Source organism: Typopeltis vanoorti, chromosome 6 (genome assembly GCF_054136105.1).
Source record: "Typopeltis vanoorti isolate ZY-2024b chromosome 6, IOZ_Tvanoo_1.0, whole genome shotgun sequence".
NCBI lineage: Eukaryota > Metazoa > Arthropoda > Arachnida > Uropygi > Thelyphonidae > Typopeltis > Typopeltis vanoorti.
Window position 1 is genome coordinate 63,584,714 of NC_143554.1, and position 13,518 is coordinate 63,598,231.

The following is a 13,518-nucleotide window of genomic DNA, read 5'->3' on the forward strand; positions in this document are numbered from 1 at the left end:
TGTACAACTCTCCGTCTCCACCTCTACTACCAATCATCTACATCAGCGCCATCTACTGCCCATCACCACCACCACCACAGCTAGTATTTTTTGTCTATAAATTGCGTGTGTTCTGAAGGGCTGATTTGTCTGTATGCGGGATGAAAAACCCAAGTTTCCGGGAGAAAAAACCCCTGCTACCACCGTATCAGATCAGCTAATTCACCTTTGATTGAAAAAGTCCATATAAAGATTCTTCCCGTCATGACGAGACGAACTTAGGCCTTTTCCAATTGAAGGGCGCAACGTACTGTCGTTCTTCCAATTGCGCTATGGAGTTATCAGATCGACTGTCACAGTATCGCAGTGCTTGTGTTCAACTAACCCTTATTTCACTTAATAATGGCCCAGTGGGCTGTGAAAAGATAACTGAATTTTATATTTAATGTGTGGTAATATTGTCTAATTTGTAGATTGAGTTTTACTGTGAGATATTTGACTATGGATATTTGGGTAATTTCTAAGGCAGTATTAAATTCATCGTTTCTTGTTAGTGCTTTGATACAATATGACAGTGAAAGATCATTCATTGTGTAGGTTGGCTCAAAAGACAAGTAAAGTGAATGCAATGGATTTTTCAAATATGGCATGGTGCCACAAATGTAGGATATATGCATGGGAAGATGTCTGGGATGTTTATGTGGTGAGGCTAAATAAGAGAAAGAAGTGAGTGTGGGTGTGTAGAGCCATTTTCTGATGAACCATGAGACATATTTAAATATGAGTAGGGAACATGGCCTTGTAAATGAAATGGTAATTGAGAAAGATTGTGTGAATGTTCAGAAAATGTGTGGAAGTGATACCAAGGAAAAGGATTCAATTGACGTTGAAGCATGCGATAATGATGTTAAAGAGAGAGTTGATGGCAAACAAGCTTGTGTGACTGACGGTAAGATAGCTAGAGTGAATAATAGTGAAAAAATTATGCAAGATTTGAAAGTTGAGTAGGTGAAAATGAGGCAAGAGATGAAGTGGATGCAGAGTGAAATGAAGGGAATTGTAGGAATGCATAATGTTGGTATGATAGAGGTAAAGAAAGACTCGTGGGTGGCATTGCATGGGTATTTGATTATTAGAGATGTAAAGGTTTGTTTTCCTGGATCTAAAATGAATAGAGTGATTGAAGTGTTGAATATGAGGTGTAAGTGAGCAGAGGAGTTGGTAGGGAAAAATGACCTGACTGGAAAGAAGAATGTAAGATTGGATATCAGGAGGTTATTGAGAAGGATAAGAGATAATAGTGTGATAGGAAAGGGAGTCAATCTGTTGCCCAGGTATGACAGTGATGAGATGATGCAGAGAGCAAGGATTATTATTATCCTAAGATCCCATGGAATCAAAGACTCATTTAGGAGATCCTTTTGTCACACACACACACACACACACACACACACACCTCATCATACTGTGCCTTAAACACACTCAATTTCTCTGCAGACACCACCCTCTCAGGCAAGGTATTCCAATCATTCATAACTCTGCATGCAAAAAACTTGCTTCTCACTCCCTTGCTCATGCCCTCCTTATACAACTTCCAGGGATGACCTCTGGTTCTCCCCTGATCTCTGACCATTTTCTGTAAAACCTTCAACATTGATCTTATAACAACCTCTTACTAACTTGTAGGTCTCTGTCATATCACCCCCTCTTCCTTCTATCTACTAGACTCTGTAAATTGTGTCTTCTCAACCTTTCCTCATATTCAACATTCCAGGGATTAGAAACTACCTTAGTCAGTCACCTCTGAACTCTATCCAACATCTCTTCGTCCTTTTGTAAACCAGGTGACCTAATCAGAGCCTTATACAATAGAATAAGCATCTCCTTCTACAAGTCAGTGTCCTCTGCATCATTCCTATCTTTGTGAAAATTGTGTCAAAATTTTGGCAATGTATCCCTAAATTTCAGATCCGTATCCACTATCACCCCTCAAGATCTCTTATTTCCTCCACCTCCAACAATATATCCCCACCAAGTTCTACATCTTTGTTTCCCAAATTTTAAACTTACATTTTGGAATGTTGAACTTGTATCCCCATTGCTGTGCCCATTCACTCAATCGATTCAAGTCTTCTTATAAGGCCACATCTTTTCTATTCTTCATAGTTTGTCCCAACTTTGCATCATCTGCAAACAACTGAATATCCCCATCCAAATCTTTGTCAATATCATTAACCTGGAGGTTAAACAACAATGGCTTTAAAACAGACCCCTGAGGCACACCACTAATGACTTTCCTCTTCTGGGATATTGCTCCCCTATACACAACTTGCTGATACCTATCAGATAGCCAGTTTCTGATGCAATGCACTAATCTAATATCCAACCCCATATGCTCTAGTTTGACTGTCAGCTTATCATGTGGTAATCTATCAAAAGCCTTTGCAAAATCTAAGTGTACTACTGTGTGTCCTTCTCCTCTGTCCAATGAAGCAATGACTTATTACCTTATTGTAATAAGTAAGTAGATAACTAAAACATGACCTCATCATATCTCATCAGCTTCTTCAACACCTTAACCACAACACCTGACACACAGGTAGGGTTATAATTTGATGCTTGACTTCTGTCACCTCCCTTATGAAGTGGCACAATCTTGCCCTCCTTCTACTCCTTTGGTACTTGACCCAGTGCAAGACTCGCATTAAAAAAATATGTCAAGTCAAATGCCAACTCTCCCTGGCACATTCTTCAGAATATGTGATGATATATTATCAAGTCATAAAGCCTTATCAACATCAAGTTTGCTCAATTCTCCATATACTTCTTGCTCACTTACAGTTAGTCTCTCCTCCCCATCATCATCTGCTCTCAAACTCCTCCATGTTGTCACATTCACAAGAATGAAAGACTTTTATGAACTGCTCGTTAAGTATTTCCACTATATCTTCCACAGTAGTTGTTCTTGTACCATTTTCTCCAGTGAATGTCATCCTTCCATAATCATTCTTTTTTTGTTGGCTACATATTGAAAGAACTCCCTAGGATTCTTTTTGGCTTCATTAGCTAACTGCTACTCATACTTCACTTTTGCTACCCATACCAACCAAGTCACTCTCCTTGCCTGTTCTTTTTTATCCTCATGTAATTGATTATTACCACTTCTCTTATGCTGCCTCCATAACTCATTTTTTCCTTCGTATTGCATGCTTAGTCTTTTCATCCATATCACACCTACTTTATTTAACCTTTTTTTGTTGGCTACATATTGAAAGAACTCCCTAGGATTTTTTTTGGCTTCATTAGCTAACTGCTACTCATACTTCACTTTTGCTACCCATACCAACCAAGTCACCCTCCTTGCCTGTTCTTTTTTATCCTCATGTAATTGATTATTACCACTTCTCTTATGCTGCCTCCATAACTCATTTTTTCCTTCGTATTGCATGCTTAGTCTTTTCATTCATCCATATCACACCTACTTTATTTAACCTTCTGACTTTTGGAATACATTTAGACATTGCTTCTACTAGATAGCTCTTGAATATCTCCAAGCTGCATTTATCTCTTTCCATCTAACTCCTCATTCCATGATACACCTGCAAGCTGTCTCCTGAGCTCCTCATAATTACCAGCCTTGTAATTCCACATATACACATTTTCTTGCAGAGGGCCTCACACTGCTGGCAGCCACCCAGGTAATCACTTCATGATAACTCTCACCAACTGGAGGGCAATTTTACACTTCATTTATAATTACATCCTCAGATGAGATGATCAAATCCAAGACCCTGAATTTCTATCCTGAGCTTGTTGGTGAAAAAGAGTTCCAATGATTTTTCTTATATCATCTGATCTTTTACCTTCATATGGCCTCCACTCCAGTGAAACGTTTGTCCATCTATTGTTCTTCAGTCTTGTAATGTGTCCTGCCCATTTCCATCTCTTTCAAAGTATGTTTTTTTGTCCAATATCTAAAAATTTTGTTTTAGTTCTTATTTCTTCATTTTTGATTTTATCTATTATTTCCTTTTTTGATCGGCCAGGTTTCTGCTCCATATGTCATAACAGGCATACACCTTGGTTGAACAGCCTTACTCTGTTCTCTGGTTTTATTTAGCTGTGTAAAAATCTCTTCAATTTTCCAAAAGCTGCCCATCCCATTCCTATTCTTCTTTCATTTCTACCATGACTCCTTGTTTCTTCATTGTTAAACAATTTTCCTAAGTATACATACTCATCTATTATTTTAATTTCTTTATTGTTTACATTAATGTTGTCTTTCATCATATCCTTTTTTGGTTTGTCATTATTTTTGTTTTCTCAGAATTAATGTCTAATCTAATTTCTAGTGCTTTAGTTGTTAGATCTTTTATCATTTCTTTTAAATCTTTCATATTGTTTTCAATAATAAGAATATCATCAGCAAATCTTAGGTTATTTAATTCTATTAATATTGACTCCTTGATTGGACTTAAAAATCACACTATTAAACTTACTAATAAATTATAAATTATGTTCCCATGTTAATGTGAAGAGTTTAGGAGAAATCATGTTTCCTTGATTTATGTGAAAATTTTCACTTATTTCATTAAGACTACCATCCTCATTACCAGGTCTATAACAACAACTGAGTTTTTCATTCAGTTCACCTCTATCTCGCACCATACCACCTCAAAACCACTGGCACTATTTCCCTTTTATCAATGATATGTTAGCAGAAATGCATGAAGAGAAAGTGCAGTTTGTTAATGTGTGGAATAAATTTCAACAACGAATTGAACTGTATTTGAATGGTTTTGGCATGAATCATTTGGAGAGACTAGAAATGCGTGAAGAGAAAGTGCAGTTTGTTAATGTGTGGAATGAGTTTGAACAACGAATTGAACTATATTTGAATGGTTTTGGTGTGAGTCATTTGGAGAGACTGCTACCGGAAGTGAGAGTAACAAGTGCAGAGAATGGATCCGAGTAATGTGAAAGAGCAGGAGAGTAAGAAAGGAGAGATTGAAATGGTGCTTATGCTTCAAGAAGCAGATATCACAAATTTTGAGAATGAGAAAACAAGTATTCAAGACAAACAGCGAAATGGGAAGAATTGGGATGGACAGGGGAACACAGCATGAGAAAGGTAGATGCACATTCACTTCCTCATTGAACAGTTCATAAAGTGAGGCAATCAGAATGGGATGTCCTAGGAAGTAGGGAGGACAGTTGGATTTGAAGAAGGTTCTGGGATTATTGGTGAGAAGAAAAAGATATAGCTCGAGGAAGGTATGGAGAAGTTTCATCTAATAAGTGGTAGCAGTGAAACTTGTTATGGATAAAGGAATGAGCTGTTATGTTTGTATAAAAATTCTAGAAGTATCACAAACGAGAAATGAAATGGTTGCGTTGATTGAGTTATTCATCCAAAAATTGTTGGAATAAGTAAGACATAGTTGGGTGAAGATGCCATTATGAACAAGAAGAGATAAAAGGGCCTGATGTTTTTCATTAAGAAGAAAAGGATGAAAAGAGGTGGAGTGCTATTGATGATAGAAAAATAGTTATGTCCATGCAAGGGGAGGAGTAGCAGTGGTTTTGAGGCAGTATGGTGTTGAGATAGAGGTGAATAGAATGAAATACTTAGTCAGATATTGCTGTAGACCTGATGATGATGTGGAGGGTAGTGACCATGAAGTGTATAGCAAATTAGCCAAGCAAATAGGAAAAGGAGATAATTTGGGGTCATTTTATTTATGGCAAACAGAAATAAAGAAAATTAATTTCTCAAGTTTTGAGGGATAACTACCTCAGACAACAGGTAATAGAGGATACGAAGGCCTTGGATTTGATCATCTTATCAGAAGATGTCATAAATTAGGTGTCAAATCTCTCTCCAGTGGGTGAGAGTGATCATGAAGTGATTGCCAGCCATGTGTAGAGTTCTTTGAGGAAAAGGTATATGTAGAACTAGTAGTGGTGATTGTGAGAAGCTCATGAGACTACTTGCAGCAGTAGCATGGAATGAGGAGTTGGGTTAGTGCTACTTGGGTGCTATTTAAGAACTTTCTCGTTGAAGCATTGTCTAATTATATTCCAAGGTCAGAAGGTTAAGGTGTATGTGTGAAATTGGTGAATGAAGAGATTAAGCATGCTGTAGAGAGAAAGAAGAAATTATTTAGGCAATATATGCTGAGTGGTAATAATCAATTTCTTCAGGAGTACAAAGAACAGGCAAGGAGGGTGACTCGGTAAGAATAGCAGAAGTGCAGTATGAGCAGCACTTAGCTAATGAAACTAAAAAAAAAATTATTATGGTAGGATGACATTGATTGGAGAAAATGATATAAGGACAACTGCTGCACAGAGATATTTACTGAGCTTAAAGCAGTTGAGATGTTTAATGAGCAGTGGAGAACTGACTGTGAGGGAGCAAGAGATATATGAGGAATTGAGCAAACTCGATGTTAATAAGGCTTTGGGACTTGATAATATATCACCACATATTTTGAAGGAATGTGCCGGAGAGTTAACATCTGCCTTGGCATATTTGTTGAATATGAGTCTTACATTGGGAAAATTTCCAAAATAGTGGAAGCAAGAGAAGATTATACCACTTCAAATGGGAGGTGACAGAACTCGAACATCAAATTATAGACACAATTAAAGTGGATTTGGTAAATTCACTTTACGTTGTATTTTAGTTAATATTAAGATACGTCGTATTTTAGTAATTTACTTATTACAATAAGTGACTTCTGCATTGGATGAGGGAAATGGATACACAGTGGTATACTTAAATTTTGCAAAGGCTTTTGATAGATCACCACGTTATAAGTTGATAATCAAACTAGAGCAAATGGGTTGCAAATTAGCCTGTGCATTGGATTGGAGATTTATTATCGGATAGGTATCAGCAAGTTGTATATGAGGGAGCCATATCTCAGAAGAGAAAAGTCACTAGTGGTGTGTTTTAGTGCCATTTCTGTTTAACCAATATGTTAATGATGTCGAGGAAGATTTGAACGGGGATATTCAGTTGATAGTCAAACTAGAGCAAATGGGTTGCAAATTAGCCTGTGCATTGGATTGGAGATTTATTATTGGATAGGTATCAGCAAGTTGTATATGAGGATATCAGCAAGTTGTATATAAAATTATATCTGCAAAATATAATTTTACAGATGATGCAAAATTGGGAAGAATTATGAGGAATAGAGCAGATTTTGTGGCCTTATAAGAAGACTTGAATAGACTGAATGAATAGGCATGGGATTGGGGATGCCATTTCAGTGTTGTGAAATGTAAGGTTTTAAATTTTAGAAAACTACAGAGATGTGATGTAGAATTTACTCTTGTTGAGGATATATTGTTGGAGGTGGAGGAAATTAAAGATCTTGTGGTGATGGGGGATAGAACCTAAAATTTAGAGGACACAGCTAAAATAGTGAGGACAACACAGTTAATTCTGGCACTGATGCACAGGATGCTGATTTATAGAAGCAAGTAGATTCTGGTTCCATTGTGGAATCAGATCATATGTGACCTTGATTAAGCCACATATGATCTGCTTTTTGCACAGACTTGGTCAGCTGGTTTTTATAAGGACAAGGAGATATTGGAAAGGGTCCAGAGGCAATTGACTAAGGTAGTATCTGGACTAAAGAATGCGAAGTCTGACTGTCACCTCCTCATAGTGCCCTCTGGATTATCTAACGAAAGCAGCATTTCTTTTTATCCCCTCATGGAGACAGTTTTTTGTGATTATAACTATGCTAACACATACAGGGCAGCATGCGACTCTTGATTTGGAGATCATGTCAGAGTCGAGAAATGAGCAAATCATTTCACCAATTACAAGAAATATTAATATCATCCAATGCAATTTAAATTGTATTGTTACTCCAGCAAGTAAAAAGTAAATGAACTATTATGACTAGCTGATAAACATGATGCCAATTTCATCTGCATCCAGGAAACTCATCTTCAACAAACTAGCAGACTAAACATTAAAAACTGTGATATCATATGACAAGATAGGCCTACTGACCAAAATGGAGGAGGGGCTTCTGGCACTAATTTGAAATATGTCCTATAAAGTTGTTGAATTAGACATAGTACCAGAAGGAACTGAAATGCAAGGAATCCAAATATTGGAACCAAGTAAAAAGCCATTAAACATATTCAATTATTGTCATCCTCCTAACAAACCCAGACCTAATCTTTCCAGCCTATTCCATCTCATTGAAGAAAATTCCATTTTCCTAGGAGATGTGAATAGCAAACACATGTTATGGGGTTCTGAGGAAATAAACTCGAGAAGAGAAAACCTGAGTAATTTCTTAGATAAAACAATACTAATAACCCTCATCAGTGGAGAACCCACTTACCTGTCTCATTCTTATGGTGCAAAACATGCCCTAGATATTACTGCTATGTTTCAGATAGATTGACTTTACGAAAATCTATCTGGTCTGTTCTGGAACCAGTAGGAAGCGAACATACCCTAATATTAACTAATCTGAACCCAAAAAAGAAAATACCATTGGAACTTCCAAAAGGCATATTGGGAGAATTACAAGGATGAAGTAAACAAACTGCTAAAAGATCACATACCATGATGACCTAGACAAAGACTACATAACTAAGAAGAATACTGTCCAAAATGCAGCAAAGAAAAGTATCCCAAAGAGCTACAGGAGGAAAGTTATCTCAAATTTCACCAAGGTTCACCATGAACTTGCCAGTAAAACTAAAAGAAATGAATTATTTAACATCTTAAAAAACTGGAAGCTCTCCAGAAACCAGGATCGAGTACAATAAGGCAAATGCTGAAATTAAACAAAAATATGATATACTACAAAGAACTAAGTGGCTGAAATTCTGCCACAACTTAAATCCAAACGCTTCAGATACCAAACTTTGGAGATTGACTGTTAATCTACAAAGAGAGTTACCAAAGGCAAATGAGACTAACACACTAAAAGACCCAGATGGAAATATCAAAAATTGGAGAGGTGGAGGTCACAAATACTTTGGCTGTTCATTTTCAAAATATAAGCAAACTAGAAATGAATACCAAACAGAGGCAAGATGGCTGGGACGTTCCTGGAAAGAGATCAAATAAGAAGCTTTGAATAGAGTCAGATGGAAGTGAATGGTTGAGGCCCTATGCTTCGCAGGGAGCGAAGAGGTAAGGTAAGAGATGAATATCACCAAAAACCATAGATATCAAAACAGTCTCGACAGCAGAAAAATGCTGCAAATTCCCCAAAATATAAAAACAAAGTATTTTGGGATCCATTTACAATCTGAATCGAGAGATGCCTTGGAGAGACTAGATATAAATAAATCATGTGGACTGGATAACATACATGGAATTATGATCAAGCATCTTTCTCCCCTACCCTAGATTGGCTACTTCACTTGTACAACAATAGCCTAAAACAAGGAAAAGCTCCAAAAGACTAGTAAACAGCCATAATCATACCAGTTTTAAAGCCTAACAATCGTCGACCAACCGGGAGGTTATCGTCCAATTTCACCGACTTCAAATCCACGCAAATTGATGAAAAAAATTATACTCCAACATTAGAACTACCTTCTAAACAAAAATAGTAGTAACCTACCACATTTTCTGGCTGAATTTAGAAGAAATCACTTCACAACTGATCAACTTTTTTACCTAACCCAGTCAGTTCAAGATAACTTGCAGATCAAACCTACCAAATCCATCTGCAGCTTTTATAGACTTTAGCAATGTCTTTGACAAGGTGTAGAGACAGAAACTATTTTCTGAGCTTTGTCATATTGGAATAGAAGGAAAGGTTCTAAACTGGATTTATGACTTTCTAAGAAATAGAACAGTTTGGGTTAGAATACATAATACTTCTTCCAAGAAAGTGGAAATCAGACAAGGACTACCTCAAGGCAGTATTTTGAACCCACTTCTTTTTTCCATTTACTTAAACAACTTAGATAATAATATGAACAAAACTATGTTTGTTGATGATTTGGTCCTCTTCTCAGCTGATAACAACTTAGAAATAGCAGAAGGTCATTTAAGCAAGCCATTTATCTACATACTGTCAAAACCAAAAAAAAATCAAAATTAACCCTACTAAATCAGAAATTTGTGTATTTACCATTAATAGCCATCTCAGAAAGTGGAGACCAAAGGTTAAGCTAAATAATCAACTAATTACATTGAATGAAAATCCCAAATACCTTGGAGTTATGCTGGATCCATCATTAAGCTTTAATAACCATATCAACAATGTTGCAGTCAGAGCAAAAAGAGGACTAAATATCATGAAAAATATCTCTGGTAAAGAGTGGGGAGCTGATGCTAAAACCTTAAAAGTCACATACATCTCTATTATCCTACCCATAATGGCATGTGCTTCACCCATCTGGGTGTAAACATCACAAACCAGTTTTTTTTTTTTTTTAAAATTCCAAAAATTCAGGAAAATATTCAGCAGCTATCAGAATTTGAATCCAACCTTTCCTTTGAATATTAGGTGGCAGGAAAATCTTACTAAATTTGTAAGTAAATTTGAAAAAAGAGCCAACCTTGCACACAATAGAACAAGTGAACTTTTTAACAGTAGCAACCAACAAACAGAATTAAAAAAAAAAAAAAAAAAAACCGACAACGCATAAAATCATGGAAAATAAAATTCCATTACTGTCCAAATAAAATTGCCAACTACCCAGCATTTCCTCCAAATCAAGACAGGTAAAATATAGTTAATTTTGAAATGGGGAAACACAAGGGAAAAAAGCCTAGAAAACCCTGAAACTTTGAGATCATTAGTTCTTTCAAAAATAATTAAATATGGACCTGATTCAGTAAAGATCTACACAGATGACTCTAAAAATCCAAATGGAAATTCTGGGACTCATCTATGGTTCTCAAAATATAGAACTAAAAACAACCAACAGTATAGAATGCAACTCATACCATGAAGAATTAATAGCCACAGCACTGCAACATTTTGATAAACAAACCCAAAGGAATTTATATTATTTACAGATTCCTTAGCAGCCAAAAAGCTATTAAGAACTGCTATGCTAGCCATCAAGAAATACTTAGAGACATATAAAAAAACATAAACAATCCACATAAGGATTCTGAAATAATTTTTCATTGGATTCCATCCCATATGAAATTAAAGGGAAATGAAACTGCAGATGAAGTAGCAAAAATGGCTGTAACATCAAGTGATACCACAGATTTTGATCTTTTTAAAACTTCTCAAAAAGAAAACATAAAAAGAATGATTCTCCAGGGATTGACTGACCACTGGTATTCAGCAGAAAAACCTGCAACCATCAACTCCAAGCTTAATCACTGTGCCACTACCATGATCTCTTGCCTCAAGACCAATCAAGTTTAGCAGTGCCATAAGTCTTCTCCATCTGTAACATCGAGGAAGTATCACCACTGCATTTACTAACTTGTATGAATATTTCTATATGTGAACTTTATAACAACCCAGAAAAGATGCTTTATAAAATACATGACTTTGATCTCTATGATCTGGTGTAATAATACCATGAGATAATAAAAAAAAGGTATCTGGTCTCTTGAATTTTGAGTATGAAGAAAAGTCGAGAAGATATAATTTGTAGAATCTAGTGGATTGGAGAAAGAGGGGTGATATGATAGAGATGTACAAGTTGGTAAGGTTTTTTTTATAGGATTTAGGGTGAAGAGGTTTTCAGAAAATGGTGGGGGAACAATAGGTCATCCCTGGAAGCTGTATAAGAAGAGAGTGAGAAGAAGGTTTTTTGCATGGAGAGTTGTGAATGATTGTAATGCATTACCCAAGTGTGTAATGTCTGCATCACACACTTGGATAATGATGCAGAGGATTTGAATGTGTTTAAGACACAATATGATGAACTGTGTGTATGACAAAGGGATCTCGCTCGATAAGTCTTTTACTCCATAGCAGGGGGAGTCTTGGATGATAATAATAATAATATTCACTAAAATAAAACATTTATCTGTAGGATCTGGTTGCTGGCCTGCTTGGTCAAGTGGTTAGCGTACCAACAGGTCGCAGGTTCAGATCCTGCACTGGGCATGGATGAATGTTTTTAGGATGAGAGATGAATTTCATCGTCCCAGTATGAGACCCTCCCCTGCTTGTTGGAGGCCTGAAGTGGCTTGAAAATGTTCCATGTTTGGTCTAGAGCAGAATTTCTGGACTGTAAAAATAAAAAAATTACAAAAAATATGTAAAATTGATATTTTTTTCCCATTAAAAAAAGAAAAAGGACGTATGCAATACAGTTTGTGATATATGCTATGCTCATTGCACAATCTATTTGAGCCAAACCCATGTGGCTCATTATCTATATCAAATTCCCATATTACATGCTCTGGCAATTTGCACTCAGTGCAAATATGTGCCAAGCATGCTTTCTTTAAAAACATACCGTGCATTTCATTTTACTAGAATTTCATCAGTCTCCGTTTCTACATTTTCATTTATATTTGTATCTGCTCTAGAAATTTCAGCTTTCTTCCAGTTTAACTGGTATGTTAATGATATTGCTTTTAGAAAAAAATTATTTTCATTTCAAAGCTTTAAGTTTGAAATGTTTGGCACTGCAATAAAGGTAGAATTGTCTACTTCAGTATTACCTAAAGATGTATCTGGGGGTATAACAGATGGAGAAGATTTAAATTTGTTTAACTCTTCATCCTTTATACTTTCAAATATATTTTGAGTTAATACTGAAGTAGACAACTCTACCTTGGGTGCAGCACTGGAACATTGTACAACATATTCTATTTTTTTTTTTTTCCCATAAATTCAAAGGATAGCAATGCCTTACTCCATTTACTTGTGACCCGTATTCATGTTGTCAACATATTTTTAATATCCTGATTTGCTCTTTCTACACTACCCTGGCCTTGGTTTTTAATGCACAGTTTTCAAATCTGGCCACATCTTTTAAAGTTTCTGTTATAACTCACCTTTTCTTTCATTATTCTATTACTCACCCACATCTAGACACTATCAAATAATTAACAAGGATCAATTACCATATCAGTAATGACAGTGCATACATAGCAAGAAACTATGAACTGATATTTGTGGTCTTGATACATCTGCTATTGTTAACACATGTCTGAGAGTAAATTTCGATCACAAAATATGTTCCTAATTAAATTATATAATAAAAAGTATTCATTAAAAGCTGTTATAAAATCCTCACACAATTATTTACCTAGTTAATGTGTAAAATAACTTAAAATAACATGCTTTACCTAAAAATATCATTATTTTATAGAATAGCAAATTTCATATTTTAACAGTATTTGTATGCATATTATTTATTTATTTTTCCTTTTTAGCTCACATGCTGAATTATTAGTTTATGACTGGAGTAATTATGGTGATGTTGAAGTGGTAAGTTAATTGAATATTTTGTGAATACATGACTTATATATCCTCCTTATATATGACTTATTGTCCTCCCTCGATGAATCTTCAGACTCCTTGGAGGTGTCACAGATAATAATAATCTTTGTTA

General features: G+C 35.8%; 1 protein-coding gene across 1 annotated transcript in view; it reads left to right on the forward strand.

The window, feature by feature from the left end:
- Positions 1–13,518, forward strand: part of ND-42 (NADH dehydrogenase (ubiquinone) subunit ND-42) — a 137,539-nt gene that overhangs the window by 69,632 nt on the left and 54,389 nt on the right. Inside the window, exon 5 of the mRNA XM_090394848.1 lies at positions 13,340–13,394. Within this exon, the coding sequence (XP_090250974.1) occupies positions 13,340–13,394 (55 nt within the window). The remainder of the gene's footprint in view (positions 1–13,339; positions 13,395–13,518) is intronic.